Below are 25,586 nucleotides of genomic sequence, written 5' to 3'. Positions count from 1 at the left end.
TCATGTCTTACTTTGCTTAGGGAAAAGTGCACCAATATCTATTTGCACACGATACCAATTGTAGTTGACTTTCAATAGAGCAGCTTGACCTTGCTTTTGCGGCTGTATTAACCATGGCAGAAACAACAAGATCACGATGCCAGTTATTATGAATTCATTACGTGAAAAGTACAGACAATTGCCCTGTGAAGGTTTACTTGCTCAAATCAAGATCTAATCGATCGACTGCACCGACTTGGGACCGATAATAGAAACAATATTCATGAGGAATTCCCTGTCATATCGGGAAGTAAGGATCTGTTCGCTTTGCTAGTGACTTTGATTTACAATTTGACCTTGTTTTAGATATGCTCCCTCGACAATACGGATTTTATACATGGACGCAGTCCACCGACTTTGTGACGAATATACTTGATGTGGTCCAACAATATAGGACGTCATGCGACAAAGTTAAGATGGCACTCCTTGCTTCCGACAGTCTTCAGTCCTTAACGGCAAAAGAACAAATATAATTTTCCAGGCCAAGCGTTATTTTTCAATCTTGGTGAGAATAACCAACATCGCCGCTCTCAGTGCCGAGCTTCACTAGCCTGGCCCTCATGCCTTCGGCTCTCGCCCTCTCCTTCTCGCCCAGCGAGCTAAAGTCGCACCGGTCGACCCATTTTCCGACTCCATGCTGCAGCACATTCCTGGCGCGCAGCTGGCTGCCGCCGGCGTGGCCGACAGACCCGTGGAGACTCATTCTCTCCTTGGTCGAGTCGTATACGCCGCGGTGCAGAATATTATTGTTGTAAAAGACGACATCGCCCGCGTCGAGGTGGACAATGGCCTGGCCGGGCATGTCGGCGGCAAACGGGTCCGCGGCCCTCTCGGCGTCGGTGCGCGCCCGGGCGTGAGAACCGGGGACGGCAACGAGGCTGTCGTCGTCGTAGAGCGCGAGGTTCCACTGCGTGTGCCACTCGGGCTCGCGCAGCCGGGCCATTTCCTCGTCGGCCGTGGCCGTCGCGGGCACGTCGTCGCGGTGCCAGCGCAGGGCAAAGTCGCGCTCGGGCCGCACCAGCATGTTGAAGAGCTCCATGACCAGGTCGTCGTCGCCGCAGTCATCCATGAGCTCCTTGGCCACGCCGAGGACGGCGTCGCCGAAATAGCTCTGCGCAAAGATCTCGGACCCCGCCAGGTCCGGGTTTAGCAGTCCCTGGACCCCCCAGATGCCTTCGGGCCCCGGCGTCGAGGGCCATGGGGGAAACTGCTTGCCCACGGTCCGAATGTGCGGCCACTGCCCGGTCCGCGCCAGCTCCGTGGCGCGCGCCGCGGCGGCGCGCAGGGTGCGCAGCTCATCGGCGCTCAGGATTTGCCGAATCACTACGAAGCCGTCCTCGTGTAGTCGATCGCGGAGCTTGGAGGAGGAGGAGGAGGACATGGTTGTGGTGTAATGCGTCTATAGCGCTGCGCTGAAACCTTGTTGGTATACCTTGTCTTACAGTTTTGATATTGATCTTTGCTTCAGAAATGGTACACATGTATGTCTTATGGGGATGAGCCCTGGAATGAGTAGTAGTAGCAGTAGTAGATACAAAGTAACGGTATTCTAGTTCCTAGATCGACTGTCGTCTTAGTCTCGCGGGGTAGCTCCGATAAGTCCCGGTCCGGTCTCGATGGGCTGGGCGGGTTTGGCAAGCCGATTTGTTACGTCAGAGTCTAGATTGGGTGATAAGAATACTAATTGTGAAAGAGGTCTGAACTGGACCAATGTCAATGTTTTGTTTACAATGAGCGGGGTGGTTTTAGTGTCGAGACTATAGTCCCTTGGCCCGCCGAATTCGCGTGGGTAGAGTAATACGAAGTGGTGGTCTGCTGCTTTCATGTGATTATAGTGGTGCTCACATGGTCGACGCATGAGTTGGGTATTGTATGCGGGTAGTTCTTTTGAGTCATTTGAACTATCGTACTGAACTTGGATGAAGAGTCAGTAGGATGATAATCATGGCTGAATGTAATCAGTCTCTCAAAGGCGGCTCACATGCAAATAAGATGTCTGTCCGGCATTCATATCAGAGCCAGGACAGTCAAGAGTGGCCATGGAGCACTGGCAGGTCTTCATCCAATGAATAAGGAATAACGGATTACTTTGCCTCCATGATGAATCATGTTTTATTTAACCTGCATTTCTTTTCGAATAGATAACAAGATGCTGCGATTGCATTGCACGATTGCATTGCACGATTGCACCGGAAGCGATTTTGAATAGGTAGTAAGACCACAAACGTTTGTTGCAGTTTACAGGGCCTACAGGGGGCCCTTGACCACTGGCAAGGGTCGTGGCCATCCCAAGTTGCGTATCCACAATAAAAGCTCGCCGCGCAAATCCACCCACCGCCCGGCCGCGCGGGAATGGCAGAATACTCGGACCCACCCAAAGCAGGTACAAAAGTTTGATCGAGCTGCCAAAGAGCAGAGCTCTCTTCTTTTCTTTCTTTCATTATGTCGACAATACTTCATGTGAGTAACCCCCATACTAGAGGCAGTCTCTGACACAAGAGATGCCCTCAATTCTTGCCAACAAATCAGTTGTACTGACTCTTCTCCCCTTCCGCAGAGAATCATTTCTATAGTAGTCGTCCCTAGCTCTTGATTTCTTAATCAAGCTGCAGAACCTACGCCAGTTGATGATCAATATCCTCGCTACCCAAGAGTGAATATCTCTCTTATGGCATGCCTCTGGCTGCCGTTTGCTCTCGACCTGCCCCCAAGGGTGGCGGTTTTCCAATATGGAGAACTGTATAGAGAGTGGTGATGATCTCAACCCCGATCTGTGGTTTCTCGTCCTTGTTGACAGGCCGCCGGGGTGGGTAGTGGTGGAAGTCTGATGGTCGTTTTTTGTTTTCTTTTTTTCATTGCTCACGATCCCTGGTGGATCGTGGCGAGGAAGAAATTTTTCTCTCTGCTTGCCCTTACCTTTTTGTCATTCGCGTTTCCGTGTTACCCATGACACTTGACAATGCTTGATCACAACACAACACAACACAGACCCCTCCGAACAATTGATCATCTCGCAAGGCAAACGTATCATTCATCCCATCCCATCAACTTGATTTTCTCATCACAGCGTTCAGAACTTACTATCTTGATTGATTGTCCGCAGAACGAGGGTCCTCCAGACATCCGTCAAACGCAGCGGCCCAGACACGAGAAAGTTTTAATTATTCTTCCGTTTGCCCTCCACCTCACATGCCAACGGCCGTACAAAGAAGCCACTGCACTCATTTTATTTCTATTGTGGATCTCGTCTCAATTTTTCAAGAGGCCCAAATATCGTGATATTGTGTGCACTGTGTGTTATTGATACCATGCTCATGTTTTCTTTTTATAGCTACAATCCACGCCACGTGGTTTACCCGTCCGCCGACCTAAATACGGATCTGCAAATTCTCGCCAGACATTGCCCCAATCTTGTCATCGTCCCCGGAGAAGAAGAGAAAATAAACCTATATACGAAACCCCCCGGATCAAATGCTCGCTCAACCACTCTTGAACACGGCAATGTTGGCCGCGAATGTATTCACGTTATCTGACCAGCTGGCCAGACTCGTGCCATCCCGATTGATCATGCTGAGTGATCCAATCGTGTTGAGGTTGTAAATGTTCACGTTGCTAATGTTACCTTCAAGAGACACGATACGAGATTGGCACGTCTCGCCCGCCGCAATTGTCGAACAAGCTGTGTAGCACACCAATGTCAATATCAAGCACAAACCAAAAGACTCGGGGAAAGTTTATCAAGTCGGGCGGGGTTGCAACTTACTAGTGCTGTACGATGAAAAGAAGGAATAGTGGCCGGCGCCGTAGACGAGAAGATTGCTCGTGTCGACGACTCTCAGCCCCCAGGTCGCGGCGCAGTTGCCCGAGACGCCGGAACAGCTGGCACTAAAGTCGGGATCGTGCAGGGCCGTGTTTACGGAAAAGGGGACAAGGGCGTTGGGGGTGGGCATAAAGTAGGGCGTCTCGGTCTGGAACTCTGAGCCAAAAACGTTGGACGCGCCAACAAACTGGTAGTTGTACAGGACGTGGTGCTCGACGGCGGTGCCGACGAGCCAGACGGGGCCGGCCTTGGACTCAATGAGCAGGCCGCGGCCGACGTAAATGGTGACCTGCGTGTTGGAGGCGTCCTCAATGTCGTGGTCCGCCACCCACAGCCACGTGTTCTCCATGTACAGGCCCGACGCCGACGCCGTCACGTGCATGCTCATGTAGGCCGCGATGCAGCCCGGCACCACTGTTGACGACCCGGGGTTCTTGAGGCACTGCGCAACCTGCAAGTTGGACCCGGCGAAACCGCCGATGCGCGTGTGGACGTCCCACATGCCCGAGGGGGAGCCGCTCGGGGACGCCAGGTTCCACTCAATCAGCACCGCTCCAGGTACCGACCCTTGCGTGCCGACGACAAAGTCGGACATTTCAACCTGTCCCGACTGCCCAGAGGTCGAACCCACCTGGAGAACGGGCTTGGGCGAGTTAATGTCCGACCAGTACGATCCGGTAGCCATGAGGACTGGGTAGCCCTCACCAACAATCTTGGAGCCGGGCGGGATTGAGATTGGCGACGTCAAGCGGTACAGACCATAGTCGATAAAGACGACCTTGCCAGCGGACGCGGCGCTGTTGATTGCTGATTGGATCGCGGCAGTCTGAGGAAAGTGAGACATGTCAGTTTCACTATAGTCTCGAGAGAGTCATGTTTTACTTCTTTTTTTTTTCTCTTTTTTTCTCTCCAAGAAACGGAAACAGGGGAAGACATTTGCTTACATCATCTGCGGAAGCATCACCCTTCGCTCCAGCGCTACGAACACTGACGAAGGAAGATGCAGCAAGCGACTCGTACTGAGGCTTTGATCGTTGGTAGTAGTTTCCGTTGCTGCCAAGCAGAACAGACGGCCGCGAGTTGGGCGTGACTGGATACAGCGTTAGAAGACACTTTCAATAAAGTATTTGTGTGAAAAAAGGATATTGGGGGAAGTTTTGGCAACTTACTAGCTCCTACGGCACTTTGCGGGCCATTGGGAGTATACCTGTGTCCGGAGCTCCAGGCGCTGATGGTTGATGAGCCGCCCGAGAGCAAAGTGCCGCTGGGTCCTTGTACAGCAACAGGTACGTTTTGTAGCACAATATTCTCGAGCACAATGCTGCCGGCGGTGGCTGGCTGTGAAGAAGAAGAGTAGGCAGTGATGATACCAACCGGCGTGTTGACAAAAGTGCTGTCGAGGACCGTGATGGAACCGACATCTTGGTCAGACGAGCCTCCTGCAGAGATGTCGATACCCTTGCCGCAGTTGTTAATCTGCAGGTTAATGTATGTCCAGCCCCAGTCCCACAGTTGAATGATGGCTATTTTGTGTTATTATCCAGCCTTTTAGCAAGTTTCAGTCAAATACGTACCAGTACCGCAGTTGTTAAAGACCAGGTTCCTCATTGTGTATTGCTGATTACCCATGGATGCACCAGTTGCACCTCCGTTAAAAGTCAAGTCGCTCATGAAACCACCAGATCCTGGAGGAGATTTGTGTTAGAAAGTCTCTCTTATGGAGGTCTAGGAGATCAAGCACATCATTGACTTACCACTTTCAATGAACAGACCAACATGTACGACACCCGAGGTTGTGGGCATGTTGAACACAATGTTTTGCAAGCTGGTAGCTTGCGAGGTTGGCCAGTGCATACCCGTTGCAGCGGTACCGGGAGCAATATTGGTCGTGTCAAGGACAAAGTTCCTCACCTGGCGGTAAAAGACATTGACGGAAACCCAGTTCAGGTCCGAGGACCAGTAAGGGTTGCCATCGATCAGACCAAAGCCAGAGAAGCCACTCGTGGCCTTTAGCACGGGCCGCGAGGTTGGGTCTCCAATGAGCTGGGTGAAGTAGTAGGGAATGATGGAGGATGAAATCAGATATGTTCCTGCTGGGAAGTATACTATGGCTGGCGTCTCAGTTGTCGATGCCTTGTGATATGTGTTAGAGATACTCTTCCCTCAAATCGTGAGTGATGGTAATGTTACTTACACAGCCCTGTCCGCAACGGTTTCCTCCAGCTGTAATGGCAGCATTGATAGCAGCAGTATCATCCGTGACTCCATCACCTATTGCCAGTATCAGTCAGTATACTATTGAGTAGCCACATACCATCGTCCCAAGCACATAGTTCACGTGCATCATACGGTGTAGACTAGGAAGAGAGTGGTACGTTACATACCTTTGGCACCATAGTCTTTTACATTGCGGAAGACTGTGTATCCTGAACCGGCAAAAGGTGCTACACCTTGATCTGTATTTCTTGGTTAGCAAAAGATACTAGCCAATATGGCCTTCTTGTTTAGGTATGCTCACGAGAAATATCGGCCAGCCAGTAGGCATGTATACCGAGAATCAGGCTACTAAGAGCCACAAGGAGTGTATTGAAACGCATCTTGCGTGAACAAAATGCTAGAGAAAGCAAACTGTACCGAACACCGTTGGCCTGGACATTAGTGGGACATGAAGGTCTTATAAGTCCAGCTCAACCACAAGCTAGACTTTGCCTTTGGGGAACCTATAGAGAGTCAGGAGGCATCTTGGCGCCACCACCCCCAGCATGCCAACTTTGACTAGGATACTCAAGCATATCGTCCCCCAAAGGCAAACCCCGGTAGTCAAGGACCCATTTCGGACGTATAGGACTTTGTGACAAAGAGGAAAGAGGCAAGAACTCTAGTCTTGGCAAGAAATGTTAGTTCCAGAACAAGTTCGTCGTGGGTATTTTGGCCGACTGTGACTATAGCCACAGCACAGGGACCGGCGCAGCGCATGAGACCCCCAGACCAACGCGTAGGGGGTCACTAGGTCTGTTTACTATTTGGAACAGCGTGATCGCATAGGACGATCTCTGGCGGCATGAACTCACCGCCGGCAAAGCATGTGACAAAATAATGTTTGTGTGTGTGGGTGCGGGTCGAATGTGGTCAGAGGCTTGAGTCAGCAGCTTGTAAAGCTGCTGGGCGAGGAAAGAGTCAAGGCTTGATTATACATTTCAGGCTACGGTTAGAAACCATGCAGACTCTATGCAGCGCAGGACCTGCAAGCCCACAACTTTGTACGCGGAAGTAATTTTGCCGCTGGAGAATAGAAATCTGGGGTTGTGACGCCGTGCCGTGATTGGTGACTATACCCAAGCCAGCACCTCACGTCGGCCCGATCCAGCTTGCTGGTTTGGTATTCTATAGGTGGCAGTCCAGGAACCCTGTCCCTGCTTGAAATGAAAGGACATTGGTTTTCAGTGATATCATTGACTAATGTGGGAAATTATGGTATTACAACTGTATGAAAATTGCAAGGTGTCTTAGGAACTGGGTACTGAGAGTTGGCCTCGGATTGGTTCCTGGGGGTTGACTCAGTCCTTGGGGTGACAGCTGGTGCTGTCTCGGCGGTGTCCATGGCACCAAACTGCGGCTCGGGTGTAACAAATAGACTCAAAAGGTCTAGAAAGTCAATCGTGGTGGATGAATCGTGCACTACCGCTATAGCGTTTTCTTACCCTCTAGACGGCATCCGAAAGAATGGGACTGGACGCCACAATGTCTTGTGTGCGTAGCGATCTACAGAGGCAGAGCAAAAAGAAAAGAATATGGAAATTAAAAGACGAAAACAATATAAAAGCCACACGAGGCGGGCTCGGCCGAATCGTGCGAGGTTTCAGGAAAGCCGCGAATTTATGCCATTCTAGATAGCCTGATGGAAGAATGCAAAGATGTTAGAGATTATTTCCGAGGTACACATACTGGTGGTTTGCCGCCTCTGTTATTTTCTTGGTGCTGTGTGTACCCTCCATGGTGTACATGGGCATGTGAGGTGGGCGGAAAAAAAAAAAAAAAAAAAGTCTTTCATCATGGCTGGTGTGAGTGGCCAGGCTTTTCGTCTCTAGAAACAGTGCTCCAATAGGGAAATGACTGAGAGAATATTGTGACCGTTGTTGTGGTTGCCCAATGATGCCTCTCGCAGGGTCATTCTCATGACATGTCACCACGTTTGACTTCGCTTAACACCATCTTGAAATGCAGGCCTCTGACTGCTGACGCGAAGAAAAAAAAAAAACATGGACTGGCTTCGTGGCGATGCGCTTGGTCTTGCCATGCAAGCTGTCAGATGCTTTACCGTCTTTCTTGGTGCGATGACCTGACAGCCCGGCCTACATCACTTAGGCAGTGAAGCGGGCATGAAGCTGGGTCTGGGTCCCCCTCCAGTCCTCTCTCTACATTAGTCTTGAGATGGTAGTACATTGCACCAGTCATTCCCCCGCATTCTTCCTCGTGACATGCTGCCCAAATCGCTTGCTGGGCTCACTGCTGCTGCGATGGCTTCTTGGCATTCTTTATACCAACCGTGGCTCTGCCGCCACACATCTGGCAAGGCCTCTATGGACGGATCATGTTCTGCCGAGGAAGACTTGGGCCAAAGTGCTACTGCACTTTGTAACGCTGGCAATAAGCAGAATAGGATCGTGTCCAAGGCACAGCCAGCAACATAACACATTTGCAAGGTTATTTGGCTAGGTAAGGTACCATGAGCAAGTGCGGGGCACTCCTTCGTCTCCAACTCCTCCTTGTGTTTGGCTTTGGCTGGATCTGGTCACATTGGCGAAGCTGTTTAGAGTCTGCTCGTCCTTCTTGAGCTTGTTCGAGTGCGGTCAGCTAGCCAGTATAGAGGTGGGATTACTGCATCGAGACAAGCCTCTTGTATCGATTTGACACCACTGCGTAAGGCTTCTGGCTTTCGGAACAGGAAAACTGGGCTGTGTGCATGACGGAGTGCTTTACAGATTTGCGTGATCCATTGGGAGAGGGAAAATAAAGGCGATGATGGAAGAGGCGCAGAATCTTGCCGCGTGCAGAGGCGAGGCTTGCATCAGGACATTCAGCTCCTGGGTGGATTAGGTCCCCTTGACCTCATGGGCGGCGGGGGCACTTTCATTCCTGTGTATGTACTTCGTACAAGCCACTGCTAATGGGGAAGATCAACAGCACATGTCTGTCTCCTCCAGATGGCGATTGTGCCGCGGGAAGTTTGTGACCCCTGGTCAATGCAGCATTCAAGATGGGGGGAGGGGTTGGCTGGAGATCAGTCCCGCGACTATTTTGGTGTATGTAGTAGCAGCTAGGCATGAATGTTCCTATTCATTTGGGCCCTGAGGATGACGACCCCGAAAAGCGACGATGCTCCCCCAGGAAAATACACCCTCGGGGACCAATACCGATACTGCCATACACTAGGCCAAAGGCCGAGGAATGCTTAAGTTACCGGCATATCGTTGCCTCTTCTCCGCAGTTGTCTCCAATTCTCCAACGCCCGGAAAATTGTTGGCTTTAGCGCAGGGACTCACTGAAAACGACTCCGCGTTTTCTCTTGTTTTGGGGGCCACTTTGTTCGGCTGCCGCGCTTCGTGTGGCATGGAAGGATTCATGGATCTTTTTGTGTAATGAAGTATCAGAAGCTCCGATGCGTGATGTATGTAGTTGACCAGTGTCGCCTTGTGCTGCTCACGTCGAGGTCGAAATCCCCGCGAAATACTTGAACCAAAAGATTTGACCCGGGAACCAGCCGAACAGGCCCACATAACAAATAGTTGGTCTGCTAATGTAGGTAGTAACTGATAATTGATGCTTGGTGGTTCCTGCCGACTTGCCAGTCCGGGGTGTAGTAGAACGAGGGGGGGGAAAGCTTTTCTGCAGTAATTTAACGCGTGATACCATCTATGGATGTTGATGCTACAGGTATCTGGCCATTCCCATGGCTTAGCCAGGTTCAATTGTCTAAGAAAATGTCCCGTCTTTGCAGATCCTCACCCTATTAGAACACTTGGTCATCGTCGTCGGCGCGGTTGGTCTGATGTCTAAGCGTCGCTGGATGCTGAATACAATGTAGGTAGGTAGTACATGCGATTTCCTTGCGTGGTATATGACACTAAAAGAAAGAGTACAGCGGGGAACTTGTGTGTATTTCAAGTAATGTGAATACGCACCCAACTAACCTAGGCATGGATGATATAGATTGGATGATTGCCTATGTGGCGTTGATTAGCTTGAATAAACTCGCGAGACTACCTATACAGGTAGATGAATATTCCAGGTACGTCGTAGACCGCATTATCTAATACATAAGTCGAATGTTGTCCCTTTTCAAGAATGAGCTTCGAATAGTAGCAGGCTTTACCAGTCCAGTTGGATCTCCAGAACGTATCATTTATCCAGGCACCACGATTAATAATGATGGGACTGATACTGGCTAAAGAGCATCGGGATCTCTGGCTTTGCTCGGCAAGGCGGGGAAAGGGAGAAGAAGAAGGAGAAGGGGGGGAAAGACCCCCATCAAATTGAATGGAGCAGAGTACGTGCTAGAGGAAAGACGGAATTCCCTTTGTGACGAGGCCGGCTCAGGCTACCCCATTCGCCTAGTCCCATTTTCCCCAGACGCGGGGAAGACAAGATAATGTGGGGGCCTCCGGGGAAGCTCAAGCGCTCGGGTCCAGTTAATGCCTGCACAGGTGAGCGAGTGGCTGCAAAAAGCCTTCTGTCTTCAGCGGGTTTTTATTTTGTTCATGGGCGAGCGACCTCTCATTACGTAGGCAGGCTGGTTTGCCTGCTAAATGTACCTAGGTAAGGGGACTCGCAGTGGGTTGGCGAGAGAAGCCGGCGCGCCGTAACCAATGTCAGGCGTGGAGCTTGGATCATTCTCGCACAAAGATTCCCGCCGCCATTTCCCCAGAGTTCTGAAGCTTACTCCTCACGATTATCACCAAAGTTCATCATCCCCAATTCCACGGTGCGCCGTTACAACAACAACAATCTCCTGTCGCTCAGCGTCTGAAGTACAGACAACGTCAGTTGGGTGCGCTGCGATAGTCTTGAGGCGCGCGCTGCGTATTCTTTGGAATTATTGTGCTTCTCTTCAAATCATCGCAATCTTTCTGTGAGGAGTAGTGCTCGTTCTTTTTTTTTTTTTTTCCTTGGTTCCTCCATCCCTCGTTTCTCCGCGCGCGTCACCTCACCTGGGCTATACTTCTCCAACTTCTCTCTCCACATCACCACACAAGCAACGCGCGGGTGCGCAACGAACTTACTGGACCATGGAAGAGGCTTGATTATATTGCCTATCAATATCAAGTCTGACGCTTATCTCACCAACCCCCGATCTGCGCATCTTGAGTAGGTGCTGATCTGTTTCAAACGTCGGGCCCGTCACGCAATAGCCAGCTTGAGCCAAACGAACCAAAATCGACTGCTTGTGTTTCCCCTCAGCGGCCGGCACATACACAGACATACACACACACACACACAGGCTTGAGGTGCCGCCAGGAGAAACCTCAAGCCAGGCCTTTTCACAACCAGGAACTCCACAAATCGTCACGTTGCAATTCACTACTCCTTCCGGTCACCACATGGTTCCATGGTCCTCGCAATCGGCACTTCCCCCACTTTTTCATCGCATGCGTGACCTCCCTGTCTTCAATATACGCCCGTAGTGCATACATAGTGCCTACGTCGAAATATCCATATTTCAAAAAAAGCAAAGAAAAGAAAGAAAGAAAAAGAAGACTTTCCACTTATTAGCATCTCAATCATGCAGTCGATCCAGTCCATTGAGGGCTCTGGGTTACCTGGTACAGAGGGGATCGTGGAGGGCCGGCAACAGAAGCCCAAGACGCTACCATGCAAGTATTGCAGCAAGCGGTTCAGGTAAGGAGCACACAACGGGATTGAGAGGGAAACGGACCCTGTCCTCCCCCGTCCGATCCGTATATGGCACACGTAAATAATTATTCCATCAGGCGCGTGGAGCATGTCCAACGGCATGAGCGGACACATACTAAAGAAAAGCCGTTTGCCTGCGGCTGGGCCCGATGTGGGAAGACTTTCGGACGCCGGTCAGTTATATTCTCTATATCCTTAATATGCACCGTACCGTCGTCCCCAAGGGTCTTGTGCCCCCAATCCAAAAGATAGCCTGCCCACCAGTCTCAACCCTCCTGCAGAGACCCATCCCACGTCTCCATCTCACCGGCCCTTGGCCATGTCCATCTTTTCTCTTCAACCACTTGCTACTGCTAGTGGGAAACAACTTACACTCGTCTTTGGAGTAAATATGCTTACATGGACATCAGAGATCTTCTTGTCCGACATGAGAAACTCGTTCACCTCAATGAAGGGTCGAACAAGGACAGTAGCCGGCCGCGAAAGCCATCGACGGCCGGCCCTGTCCAACAGATATCACCCGAAAGCCAAGTCGACACTGAGATAGTGGGACTGTCTCGCACACAGCCTCCGCATTACAGCACAGAGTCCATGAATTCGGTCGCGGTTCATTCACTGGCACCAGACCCTCGCATCATGCCTGCTAGAGCGGCAGCCTGCAATCTAGACCTCTTATCCGATGCTGCTACTCAAATGGCCTCAGCTAACGAAGTGGGCTCGATTCCACCCATGATGGCAGACATGGGCCAACAGTCTGGAGGTCTATCTCGCATAAAGTCTTACGAGGATGGAATGGCATATGACAGAAGTCGAGAACAAGAGGCAAATGCAATGACCATGGGATTCCCTGGACAAGCTCTTCCGCCGGTTTTTGACGATTACAACCTGTTCTTGGACGACTTCGCCTCGACATCTCACTTCCTCCCCCAAGCCTTTGAAGTGGATCAGAATCTGGGCATATGGCCGGGCTTCCAGCGTGGCGCTCTTTCCAAACCCGCCTCACAATTTCCATCCCGTTTTCCGTCCGTACAGCCCGACCAAAGAGACGGACCAGATGGCGTCGGCAGAGGACACGATGACTCTGGAAGATTGCTACCACTGAGGGTATCTGCGATGGACCACACCGTCATCAAGAATCGGTTGGATGAGTTCTCCTCTGTTCTACCGAATGATTTTGTTTTCCCTTCGCGCCACACACTCACGAGGTTTCTTGAAGGCTATGTGGGTGGCTTTCACGACCATCTCCCGATTCTACATTTGCCCACCCTTACACCCGCAGAGGTCTCTCCGGAACTACTATTGGCTATCCTGGCCGTCGGAGCCCAGCACAGGTTCGAAAGCCACCGCAGCAATGCTTTGTGGTATGCCGCAAAAGCTGTGGCCATGGAACAAATACGTCGCAGACATAGCCATGAAGTGCACGGACTGCTCCCAACAGCGTCTGCTTACAGTCCTCATTCAACCAGACCGTCTCCGAGCCACGGATTCCGCCACTCTTTCAGTTCGATGCAGCAAGACAGGCCTGCTACCCACGAGACACATCGTGAGCCATAGTAAGTCGATACAACAATAGCAGTTGATAGGAATGAAGCAGCTTCAGGGCAATGCATATGACTAACTCGGTTTATAGTTCTCCCAATACGCCACAAGCGCGTCTCGAGACGATTCAAGCACTGCTGCTCCTCTGCACCGTCGGGCTTTGGGGCGCCAAGGCAATCCTGCACGAGGCATTGTCTCTGCAAAGTTTGCTTGCCATGTTGGTCCGCGATGAGGGCCTCTTGCCAGAATCCACTCAGACGGCCGACTGGGAGTCATGGATACGAATAGAGAGCACCAACCGTGCAAAGCTGGTCACTTACTGCTTCTTCAACCTTTGCAGCATTGCCTACAATATGCCGCCTCTACTCCTGACTTCGGAATTGAACATTTACTTACCACATTCTTCAAAGCTGTGGCGAGCCGAGACGGCGTGGCAATGGCAAGAGGCTCGTCATGCATACCCGAGTATGGATATATCTTTTCAAGACGCCTTCTCCAGATTATTTAGCCGACCACCACAGGGACCACCTGCTTACATGTCATCTCTCGGAAACTACGGCCTGATTCACGCCATATTGCAACACATATTCTTCCTCAAACAAACGTGCTTCACCTCAGCCCCTTATGAGGCCCAAAGGGGTTTAAGACCAGACGATGTCGAGGATGTGATGCAGGCACTCAGAATATGGCAGATGAGTTTCGAGCAACATCAAGCTCGCGTGTCTGACAATGGCCAACCACTAGTCAGCGAGTCCTTCCCCGGTGGGCCCGTCGCATACGACTCGACTGCATTACTGCGACTGGCTTCCATTCGTCTGTTCACCGACCTCAACCCAAGCCGAACGCTCGAGACGCGGAATGCTGCCCAGATAGCAGTATCTTTTGGAGAAGCGCCGTATCTGATACGCAGTGCACGGTTAAACAAGGCCATCCTGCAGGCTATTCACGCTCTATCCATGTTGGTCAAGTTGGGTGTGAACTATGTTGCGAGAAGGAAATCGGCAGAATGGAGCATGCAACATTCTTGTGAGTACAGTTAATTGACTCTGTAAGTTCTAGCTGACCAATTGCAGTGTGTAACCTGGAATGCGCCATCTTGCTCTCGAAGTGGTTGATGACTCTTGCGTCGATAGGTCCGACTGATCCTCTACCTTCCCCTGATGAGCGCAATCTGCTTGAGATGCTGCGCAGGATGCTTGATGAAACTGAGTTTGCTGTGCCGATAGACCCCTCTTTATCCGGGGGTCAGGGTCATACCTCGAGTATGGATATGACTATTAATGATAGTGTTCGGATGCGCCAACTGGCTGCGGCAGTCATTAGAGTATGGGCGGAAACCTTTAAAGGGTCCCATATTTTCGAGATAGTCAAGGTCATTGGGAGTGGCCTGGAGGGTTATGCTGACTTGATCGAGAAGCCGCGAGATCGAACACCCCTGGGGAGAATGGCCCCAAATCCCGCCCTCGGTTGACTTGACAGATAGTTGGAGATTCCACAACTGTATATATTCTGTTGATAATGGCGTGTAATTAGTCAGTGTATCAGCTTATTCGAGGTTCTTGTGTGGTGGCACGAACGATTCGTGGGCGAAGATCAGATTTTACCCTCCCATGAGTTCCAGCAAGTGATACCAGCGAGGATTATCTTGATATCGATGTTTTCATTATCAATATTGAGTCTTATGTACAATAAAAAAAATGTTACGGGGTTCGAATCATGTTCCCCCCCCCCCCTTTCGTAGAGAGATCGTCTATGTAAATACCTGGTATTAGGATCCCTGTTTCCTTTCTTTCATGCACAACATTACACCTTTTATGAGGCTTCGGTAATTGAAACAAGCTACTAAATTGCCATTCGTACAAGCTCACATTGCACCACAGACAGGAAATCATTTTGGGGATTCTGACAAATTCCTGCGGGCCTAGTTTCTGAGGGAGGCAATGACTGCAACAGTAATAAAACTTCTTAATATATGGTTGTCAAGTGGCCTTTTTGCATAGCTTGCATTCACAGTGAAGTTGACTTCTTTCTCTCTCTCTTTTCTTTTCTCAGAAAATCACAAATAAGCTCGGCACCAAGTAACTGCTATGGTTGAAAGGAGGCCGAGAATGTCTTTGCTGATCATTGTTCGTTATGATTCGAAATATGATCATGAACGAAAGATGATCCTGAAAATAGACCATACCCGCCATTCCTCAAGCAGCTATGAGAATGTTTTAGTCGTGGCGTTAGTTACATTACCTTGTACGCAACAATTTTAACATCGACGTAAGAAGGCGAGTCAAGAGCTCCCAAGTTCTGGCCACACATCGTCTCACTGAAATGATTGTTGGATCAGGACTACTATCAATAGAGATATCACTCATTTTTCCACTTGGGCTGCCAATCTTTCCCTGCTGTTTACCCACCACCTTGTTCAATTGGTTCAATTATAATAAAAACCGGCATTTTGTCTTCTTTTTGCGGCCAAGAGCGCTGTCTACAGCACTTACGTCCTAGGGATATTGGCGCTTTACTAGATGAAAAATGTATACTGTGCACTAATAAATCAAGCCCACATCGGAGAGACATGGGTAGGAGCCGGAACCCGCGGATCGTCTCCGCGAACTTGTAGCTGTGGGTTCAGACCCTGGATCTTGATCAAGTCGCCATAATCCAAGTCTTTTCAGCGATGCGTCAATATGATTCCATGGAATTCCTATTTCCTTTTCTCGGTTTAACTTCCATATCCAACCTGTGTTGTGGGTGCGCTCGCTCCAGGAAGCATGTTCAAGAGTTCGGATGTGATCGCGTTTCTCCAGGTCTATCCGGTAGCTTAATGGCCAATGAATAGGTAGTTCTACCATTATAATATATGGAACTGGCCATTCCACATCATTTCGATTTGTCAGCCTCCAAGACATCAGTGGTATAACAAGCCAGTGATGTCAAAAACGCCTATAGTAGCTTCCGACTCTGCACTTAGGCCGTGTTGTATGAGAGTTTGTGGCTGGGAGGGAGCCTGAACTCGATACATTGATGTAGTCTGGATTCAATAGTAGGTGGCTAGCTGACACGTGTCGAGGTAGCAGCAATCAAGCACATCGTTGTGATCATCGGTTGTCACTTGCAGACTTGCACCATGAGGAGTAGACATGTTTGGCTTCTGAAACCCGCCGTAAATGGATATCTCTGGATCCGATTAGTTAGGTTTGGTTGACTTGATAGACATGCCTCATTAGCTTGCATGATAGGCCTATTAACAAAAGCCGCGCGAATGATCAGAGCAAGATGACGGATGATGGCGACAACCCCCTGCTCAAGAAGTATATTTAGTAGGTGATCCACTGCTGTAGGGTACACGGCGTGCCCCGCCTTGGCCTCTGGCTACCCTGACATACGCTACCAGATAGGGCACTCTGTACATCCAATAGAGCCGGCTCGAGCCCACTTTGGTTGACGGCTGGCCGATGCTGGGCTTTGGCTTGGCCATGTGTAATGTAGTCTTCGAAACGCACACGACGCCGACGAACTCAAAGTAGACGGCCTGTCTACCTGCTGCTTATCCTTCGTTGCCAGATAGCCTGTGTGATTTGGCAAGCTTGCAAACTCCATCATCAGCAAGCGATTTACTGCTCGACGGACAACAGCCTCCACGGACAACAGCTGCGTCGCCTCCCCATAGTAGTAGCGACAAACACAGAATCGCCTGTGTGGACATCAGTCGTCGCACCGATTTCGTCCGATCCGATTACTGGCCGGCCCACGTACCGACCGGCGAGCACCACCACCACAACGGTGCCACCACGTCGACCACCAGCCATTGCCTACCTACCCGCTTGGCTACCTGGCGGAACCTGACAGCACCTCGACCGACTGCCCTTGATTCGAATGCGCGCAACAGATCCATTCATACAGACGACGACAAACAAAACCCGGTACCCCTCAGATTACCGGACTCGACCGAGAGAAAAGACGGCGCAAGTTTGCCTGATGGCGTAACTCATGGCATCTAGAAGTCCAACTGCGAACCCGCGACCATCGGTAGCCGATAACGATACTGCATCGCGACTTCCCTCGTCCAGGTCCAAGTCCAAACCGCCCAACGCCCGCCAAGTTGCACCTGCCTCTGGCTCCCCTCCAGCCTCATCACAATCACCTAGGTACGCGTTTCAAGTCCCGTCTTCTTTGTGCATCAAGGCACCTACCTACCTATCTTTTACGAGCTGCCCGCCCATTGTTCCGGGCTGCCCTCGTCCCATCAGATTCCACGCCGTCGTCGCCGCCGCCGCCAAGTGACTTGCGCCCTCTCTTCATTGTCTTGCCTGTCTTCCTACCTACATTTCATACGTCTTTCACTTCTACTCAAATCCCAGGAGGTGAACTACCTATCCAGGTACCTTCCTCGTCTGCCCATTGAATTGTAACCAGCACACTTCTCTGTCAGTTGGTCTTGTATTCCATGATTGGTTTGTCCAGTGCTGCCTGCCACCCGGCAGTAACACATTGACGACACTCGGCCAAGAAAGGGAGAATCACCGACCCAAGCTCGACGGCATCAATCCATCCATCCGTTGATATTTCCCCGCTGTGCCGCAGCTCCGTGTTTGCTTTCTTTGTCTCTGCATTCACCTTGCCGGGCCAGGACGTTCAATTGGCGACTGCTCGATCCACTGCACAGCTTCCTCGTCACGAGACGTGGGGTGCTCAAGAGCTATCGACAAGCTTCAGCCTTCTCCCCAACTCGACCACCACTGAAGTGCAAGGCACGCAGCCACACAACCGGCATACTTTCTGGCCATCCCGTTTCGATTGCGATTGTCCTAGGGCAACTAACAGTCACATATCGGATTGGATCCCTCAGGTGGACAATCACGCACTGCTTCAGCTGCATTCTTCATTGTTCTTTCTATTCACCTTCTGCCTGCATGTTTTCAACCCTCTAGCACACTCTAGGCGCCGCCCAGTTGGACTGGCAATTTCTTTTGATACCCTTTTATTGAACGCTTTGCAGCTTCTTTTCGACTACATACTCATGTCTCCCAGACGAACTCGTTCATCGGCGCGCCACGCTGCTAGCCAAGCTGACACGCCAGCGTCCCCATCGTCTGGGGCCGCATCCACCAACACTTCGCCTGCGGCACCTCCATCGGCATCTCAGGCACCTGCTAGTCTTCGTCAGACGCCCATAAAGCCTTCAGCGTCTAGAAAACGAAAGGCTCGTAACGACGACACTCATTCTCCTCCCCCGCCCAAACCTCCGCCCGAGCTCGAGCAACCGGCTTCATCTACCCGTCGGCCCAAGAGGCAGAAGGTCCAGGAACCAGCTGCCGCCGAGACCCCTTCCCAACCCACAGCTACACGAACTTCCACTCGCACAAGAAAAGGAAAGGCAGCAGTAGCCATGTCGAGTCCCGACGAGTACGTGCCCCCAGTGCAATTGAAAGCACAAGTTACTGATCTCCCTTTGCACAGTCCTACTCTGCCAGCCTTGCAGGACAAAGGTCCTTCCACCTCGGCATCTGCATCTTCCAGCAGAAAGTCTAGCCGCAACAAGAGAGTGACTAGACAAGCTCAAGGTACGTAGAGCTATGATTCTCTACAGTCACATCTTTCTAATGTGTAATTGCAGAGACAGAGTCTACTTCCATGTCAAACCGAAGGTCAAAGAAAGCTTCTTCGAACAATCAAACATCTTCCGATCAAGACGTCACCATGACTGGCACAGATGATAACGAGAGAGACTCAGCACCTCCACCGCCGCCACCTCCTCCTCCAGCACATGATCCCGACGACAGCGACGGTCGTGATGAGGATGATGAGGATGAAGATGATGACGACGATGATGAATCCCACCATCATTACGACGACGATCCCTTTGGTGGTTTCGGCGGACCCCCAGGCTCCGGTTTGTCGAGTACATTACGAGCTCTGACAGGCATGATGTCCGGGATCGCGTCCAGATTGCGTGAGATCATGAGCAATCTCAGAATGAAGGAGGATCCTTCAATGCAGATGATCGCCCTGCAAGACCTCTCGGAAATTCTCTTGGTCTCAAACGAGGACAATCTTGCCGGCCATTTCTCGCCCGACTCGGTTGTGAAAGAGCTTGTGGCGCTGATGCAGCCTAACGAAATCACAGGAGAGGAAAATCCAGAGATGATGCTTCTCGCATGTAGATGTCTGGCCAATCTTATGGAGGCTTTGCCAGCCAGTGCTGCTAATGTCGTCTACGGAGGTGCAGTGCCAGTGCTTTGCGCAAAGCTACTCGAAATTCAGTACATCGACCTTGCCGAGCAATCACTGAGCACCCTGGAGAAAATATCGGTTGACTACCCTACGACTATAGTCCGTGAGGGCGGTTTGACTGCCTGCCTATCATATCTGGATTTTTTCGCAACAGGTACACAGCGCACTGCTGTAACGACCGCTGCAAATTGCTGCAGAAATATTCCTGAGGATTCTTTCCCAGTCATCAAGGACGTTATGCCAATTCTGCTCAACGTCCTAAAAAGCAGCGATCAAAAGGTTGTGGAGCAGGCCTCGCTTTGCGTGACTCGTATTATTGAAAGCTTCAAATTCGCAGCCTCGAAGCTGGAGGTCCTCGTCAGCGTGGATCTGTTGAGATCCATTCTTCGCCTCTTGTTGCCGGGCACCACCAATCTGATTGGGGCAAACATACACACACAGTTTCTACGAGTCTTGGCCATCACCGCACGGGCTAGCCCAAGACTTTCGGCTGAGCTCTTCAAACTGAACGTTGTCGAAACTCTGTACCAGATCTTAACCGGCGTATCCCCTCCAGACGAAACAGAGGATGTGGCCTCAAAGTTGGATAGCGTCGTCATCATGCAAGCCTTGATTCATCGCCCACGAGAGCAGATTATTGAAACCCTGAATGTCATCTGCGAACTGCTCCCTGGTCTCCGGCACAGCGAGCTATCAGGGACGGCATTGACGCTTGGTCTCGACCTTGCTGAGCCTATCACGCCATCTTCACTAGGAAGTCAGCGCAAGAAGTCATCCTCAGAAAAACGTCTTGATCTTCTCGAAGACTGCAAAGATCAAGTTCGGCGGTTTGCATTGATCCTGTTTCCGACTCTGACTGATGCTTTTTCAAGCACAGTGAATCTCAGCGTTCGACAAAAGGTTCTTACAGCACAGATCAAGATGCTGTCAAATCTAGACAAAGATATCCTTATCGATGCCTTGAAGTCAGTGCCATACGCTTCGTTTTTGGCTGCTATCCTGTCTCAACAGGATCATCCATCATTGGTCATTTCTGCCATACAAATCACGGAGCTTCTTCTTACACGCTTGGATGATATCTACCGATATCAAATTTACCGCGAAGGTGTCATTAGCGAGATCGTGAAGCTTGCAGAGCACCAAGATATGGAGCAAAAAGCCGCCGAAACTCCGCAGAGTTCGTCGGATTTGGGCTTGGAGTCTGCAAACAGCGACAATGATCGTGTTGAGGTTCATAGCGATTCCGAGGACGACCATGATGCTGAAGATGGAGAAAACGACGAAGATAACGAAGATGATGAGGAGAATGAGGATGATGATGAAGAAGAGAATGGTGAGAATGATCATAACGATGATATCTCTGGATCTCCCGTCAGTTCTGATGGCTCAACCATGTCAATTGATGGCCCCCCTCGGCTTTTCCTCGCCGATCTCCCATCTATGCAGTCTAGGATTGCTGATCTGGCTAAGAAATTCTTGGAGACACACGAAACTGAAAAACATGGCAAGACTATGAAGAAGAAAGCGAACAAGATTCTGAGTGATCTTCAAGCTCTTGCCTCTGATATTGAGGCTTACTACCTGCATCGAAGTGCCAAGAACCTTGCAACTCAGGAAGGTATTGCTTTGTTCGAGCGACTTGCCGCGTATTTTGATGCGGATGTCCTTGAGAATGCCACCAGTGCTGAACTTATGGCCTCTGGACTTGTTCGGGTGCTAGAGGAAGTTTTCAGCAACCCCGATGAAGCGCTCGCGAATTCTGCTAGGGCCGCTTTCCTTGAAGTCTTCATGGGTCGGTCTGTCAAGTCGAAGCCCAAGACCAATAGTGCTGATTCACCGGCCACGCCTTTCAGTATCATGACCCACAAACTTCAGGATCTCCTGAGTCGATCTGAGCATTTCGAAGTCCTGACTGTTCACCAGAACTCGTTTGATGGCAACCGCAGCAGTGCCGCCTCCATGCTTGCGAAGCAGATCCGCTTGAAGCTCGTGGCAGACGAGAATTCCGAGATTCCTCGTGAGTACCGTGGTATTATGGTGTCTATTCACGCCATTGCCACCTTCAAATCTCTAGATGACTATCTGCGACCTCGAATTAGTCTTCATGAGAGGCCACGCCGTGGAGGACCACGCGATTTCGCCAGAGCCTTGGCTGCCATGGCTGGTCTACCTGCGGATCGCCTGGCAGATCGATCTGGATACTTGTCAAGTCCTGTGCCTCCTCCCCCTGTGCCTCCACAACCTTCAAGTTCACGACCTGCTCGTCATTCCAAGGCGAAAGGCTCAACGCAAGCCGAAGCCCCAGCTTTGTCAGATCCGTCGTCCCTAGGACGGGAAAAGAATACTCTCCGCAGATCAACCCGTCAGAACCCCGCTCTTGCAGATGATGACCAAGCTCCCCCGCCCCCTCCTGGACAGGACAATGACCTGCAAGATGCGCTGGAGTGTGCAGATGAGAAGCCTCTGTCTGGTGATGATGATGATGATGATGGTGGCGACGACATTGCAGACAGTAGCGCACTAGATGCCATGATTGGAGACCTAGAAGACGATATGGATGATGAACCGCGACCCGACCCCTCTGCGGTCAGCCTGGAGGTGGCTACGAGTGGTAAGATCACAGCCATGAAGGACGACGGAACCAGGGTCCCCACGCCTGCCCAAAGTGGTGGTCTCGGAAGCGTTCCGGGCCGGAGCGCTACCCAGACACCTTCGGCCCCTGCTCAGGAACCCTCACATCCTGCTCAAACGCCATCGCGGCCGTTTTCCTATGCCGCAGCAGTCCAGTCCGTCCCGTCAGATTGGCACATTGAATTCAGTCTCGACGACAAGGTCATACCCAATGAGACAACCATCTATCGGGCTGTCCACAGCGCGTCCACCAATGCAGACGAAAACGCATCCAGAAGCATATGGTCCGCCGTCCATTCTATCAAGTTTCGTCGGGTCCCCGGACCACCTCCCACTGAGCCTATCGGGTTCAGCCTAGCTTCTGACGCGCCCGCGAGCCCCAATGGTACACCAGCATCGTTGACCAACCATCCTACTACGGGTTCGATTCTTCGGCTCTTGAAAATTCTACATGATCTCAATGCCAACCTTGATGACATAATCGTTGAGAACAAGGATGCGCTGAAACTCAACCGTGAGCCACTTTCGCAGTTCGTCAACACCAAGCTAACAGCCAAGCTCAACCGTCAGCTTGAGGAGCCCTTGATTGTGGCATCCAGCTGCTTGCCTGGCTGGACAGAAGATTTGGCTCGTCTGTATCCATTCGTCTTTCCTTTTGAGACTCGGCACCTCTTCCTCCAATCAACATCGTTTGGTTATGCTCGGTCTATGAACCGCTGGCAGAATGCGCAACAGGAAGACACGAATCGCCGCGATCGCCGCGATGAACGACCATTCCTCGGGCGCTTGCAACGCCAGAAAGTCCGCATTTCTCGTGCGAAGATTTTGGAGTCTGCTCTCAAGGTCATGGAACTGTACGGCGAATCCAGAAGTATTCTCGAGGTGGAATATTTCGAGGAAGTAGGCACTGGTCTTGGTCCTACTTTGGAATTCTACTCGACAGTTTCCAAGGAATTCTCAAAGAAGAAAATCAAGCTTTGGCGAGAGATGGATTCCAACGACTCGGAGGAGTTCATTTCGGGACCGCATGGCTTGTTCCCCCGCCCCTTGGCCACCGACAATGCTGCCAACATTGATCGTGTACTATTCTTGTTCAAGATGCTTGGCAAATTTGTTGCCCGGTCCATGATTGATTCTCGCATAATTGATCTCAATTTCAACCCCATCTTTTTCCGAATCGGTGATGCGGGGCATGGAGTTAAGCCCTCACTTGGATCTGTCAAGATTGTTGATCGCGGCCTAGCCAACTCCCTAAAGCTTATCAAGAAATTTGTTTCCGCAAAGCAGGAAATCGACCAGGATCCTAGCCGAACAGCAGCTCAGAAGGTGGCAGACACAGAGCAGATCGTCGTTGATGGTACAACGATTGATGATCTTGCTCTTGACTTCACTCTTCCCGGATATCCTGACATCGAGCTTGCACCTCAGGGCACCCATACGCCCGTGACTATTTACAATGTCGAGTCGTACCTGGATAAGGTGATAGACATGACTTTGGGAAGCGGTGTCAAGCGCCAAATTGATGCCTTCCAGACGGGATTCTCTCAGGTTTTCCCTTATAGTGCACTCAGTGCCTTTACGCCAGACGAGCTCGTGTCTCTATATGGACGTGTTGAAGAAGATTGGTCCCTTGAGAGTGAGTTGAAGATCGAATCTGCTTCATTATTCTACTTATTGCTGACATATTTTGGTAGCACTTATGGATTCGATCAAAGCCGATCACGGTTTCAACATGGACAGCAGGAGCGTCAAAAACCTACTCCAAACCATGAGTGAGATGACTCCCGCTCAGCGACGCGACTTTTTGCAGTTCACAACTGGTAGCCCTAAGCTCCCAATTGGAGGTAAGCAGTCCCCAAGCTAATGATTGCCAAAGATTCCAGAGATGACTGACAAATGATTGTAAAGGATTCAAGAGTCTGACACCGATGTTCACGGTGGTCTGCAAGCCAAGCGAGCCACCCTATACGCCCGACGATTACCTCCCGAGTGTCATGACTTGTGTGAACTACTTGAAACTGCCCGACTATACGACCATCGAGAAGATGAAGAAGCAGTTGTTTACCGCTACCCGTGAAGGACAGGGCGCATTCCATCTCTCTTAAGTGCGATCTTGAAAAGATGGCAACAGAAACTCTCACGCATACGAATAACCCAAGCGAACAAACAGCAGCGAAGAAAAATATCAATAGACGCATATTGCATAGGGTCTGTTTTTCTCCCAGGCGAGGGCGTGGGCCAGACAAAGGGTTCACTGCAGAGTCTTGATTTTATATCTGGTTTTTGGTAGGCGTTGGTTTGGGGCGCCATTCTGCCACCACGCCAAGACTGATAATGAATTTTAATGAGCGAAGAAAATAAGAAAAATGATTGAAGAAGGAAGCGGCTATAGCATTGTGCAGATGGATGGTTGTTTCTGGCGTCAGGGGGCATTTGCGGTTTTTCCGTCGTGGTTGTCGAGGCAGCTAAGTTCGCCGGCCGGAAGCTCCTCGACGGTTGTGCATGTCTCACATTTTTGTTCTTGTGCCATGCATCCATCTTCTTCATCATTGATCAATGGCATGGCATTATTGTACTTGGGGAGATTCCCAGCAGATAGACCAGGTCACTTTATTTCGATGTCCACCACGTCTTCTATGAGTTTTGCTGCGGGTGATTGATTGTTTGCACCAGTCAAAAGACTATTGTCAAAAGCAAGTGATGGAAGTGCTGCATTCACTCTGAAGATGATATGATGATGATACGAATGGCAGTAGTTATTAAAAGGAGAGAAGATTCAATGGCTAATTGAATCTCATGCCCTAGACCCAATAGATAGCTCACTAACCTTGGATGTACGTACATACATTCATACATACCTGAATGTAGAGGCGGCGTGCGACACAGATAAGGGAGAAACAGCACTAACAAGTTTCGTTCTATGTAATAAGCAGGCTGCCGGCCGACTGATGATGTGCTGACTTGACACCCTGCCTAAGACCCACCCCCGGGATTTGGGGGAAGGAGCTTGGCTGAATTGGGGGCAGGGCAGCTTGTACCGAGGCTTGTGTTTCCCTCTTTTCCCCTTGCATCAATTGACCGGCTCTTCATCACGGAGTAACATTGATTGAACACACTCATTTGCCGGCCCGACTTTGTTTCTGCCTTGATTCAATTGCCCGCAACTCGCAGAAGAGACTGCATTTCATTAATGCAACTCGAGGTTCAGTCTCCCCTATTTCGATTTATCGCGGCTGCACTTTGAAGCTCTTATTTGTCATCAGCGTGGCGTTGAACGTGACCGAGTACCAACAACCCATCGCTCTCCTCCAACGGCATAAGCTGACCGGCACAAGTGGAGAGAGGTGCTCTGCACTACCCACTACCTACCTACCTACCTATCCGACGTCGACGTTTGTGGTGATAACAGCTTCTCTGC

At 50.7% G+C, this 25,586-nt stretch overlaps 4 protein-coding genes across 4 annotated transcripts; 2 read left to right on the top strand and 2 right to left on the bottom strand.

Annotated features, from left to right (window-relative positions):
- Positions 1-535: 535 nt before the first annotated feature.
- PFICI_10289 (uncharacterized protein) lies at positions 536-1,420 on the bottom strand (the record flags this gene model as incomplete). Its single annotated transcript, XM_007838870.1, has 1 exon — positions 536-1,420. One exon carries the CDS (start codon positions 1,418-1,420, stop codon positions 536-538), a length of 885 nt encoding a protein of 294 aa, XP_007837061.1.
- Positions 1,421-3,518: 2,098 nt separating this feature from the next.
- On the bottom strand, positions 3,519-6,456 carry PFICI_10288 (uncharacterized protein; the record flags this gene model as incomplete). The annotated part of the gene is made up of 9 exons (XM_007838869.1): positions 3,519-3,718; positions 3,803-4,685; positions 4,804-4,949; positions 5,029-5,382; positions 5,434-5,544; positions 5,614-5,992; positions 6,054-6,130; positions 6,244-6,315; positions 6,378-6,456. 9 exons carry the CDS (start codon positions 6,454-6,456, stop codon positions 3,519-3,521), a joined length of 2,301 nt encoding a protein of 766 aa, XP_007837060.1.
- A 5,713-nt stretch (positions 6,457-12,169) lies between these two features.
- On the top strand, positions 12,170-14,780 carry PFICI_10287 (uncharacterized protein; the record flags this gene model as incomplete). The annotated part of the gene is made up of 3 exons (XM_007838868.1): positions 12,170-13,323; positions 13,401-14,335; positions 14,383-14,780. 3 exons carry the CDS (start codon positions 12,170-12,172, stop codon positions 14,778-14,780), a joined length of 2,487 nt encoding a protein of 828 aa, XP_007837059.1.
- Positions 14,781-18,323: 3,543 nt separating this feature from the next.
- Positions 18,324-24,273, top strand: PFICI_10286 (uncharacterized protein; the record flags this gene model as incomplete). The annotated part of the gene is made up of 5 exons (XM_007838867.1): positions 18,324-18,709; positions 18,764-18,867; positions 18,921-23,804; positions 23,863-24,012; positions 24,077-24,273. 5 exons carry the CDS (start codon positions 18,324-18,326, stop codon positions 24,271-24,273), a joined length of 5,721 nt encoding a protein of 1,906 aa, XP_007837058.1.
- Between the last annotated feature and the right edge of the window lie 1,313 nt (positions 24,274-25,586).

This window comes from Pestalotiopsis fici (assembly GCF_000516985.1).
Source record: "Pestalotiopsis fici W106-1 unplaced genomic scaffold PFICI_Scf_7, whole genome shotgun sequence".
In the NCBI taxonomy this organism is placed as follows: domain Eukaryota; kingdom Fungi; phylum Ascomycota; class Sordariomycetes; order Amphisphaeriales; family Sporocadaceae; genus Pestalotiopsis; species Pestalotiopsis fici.
The sequence above is the reverse complement of the archived record's forward strand: the minus strand, read 5'-3'. Positions and strand labels throughout refer to the sequence as shown.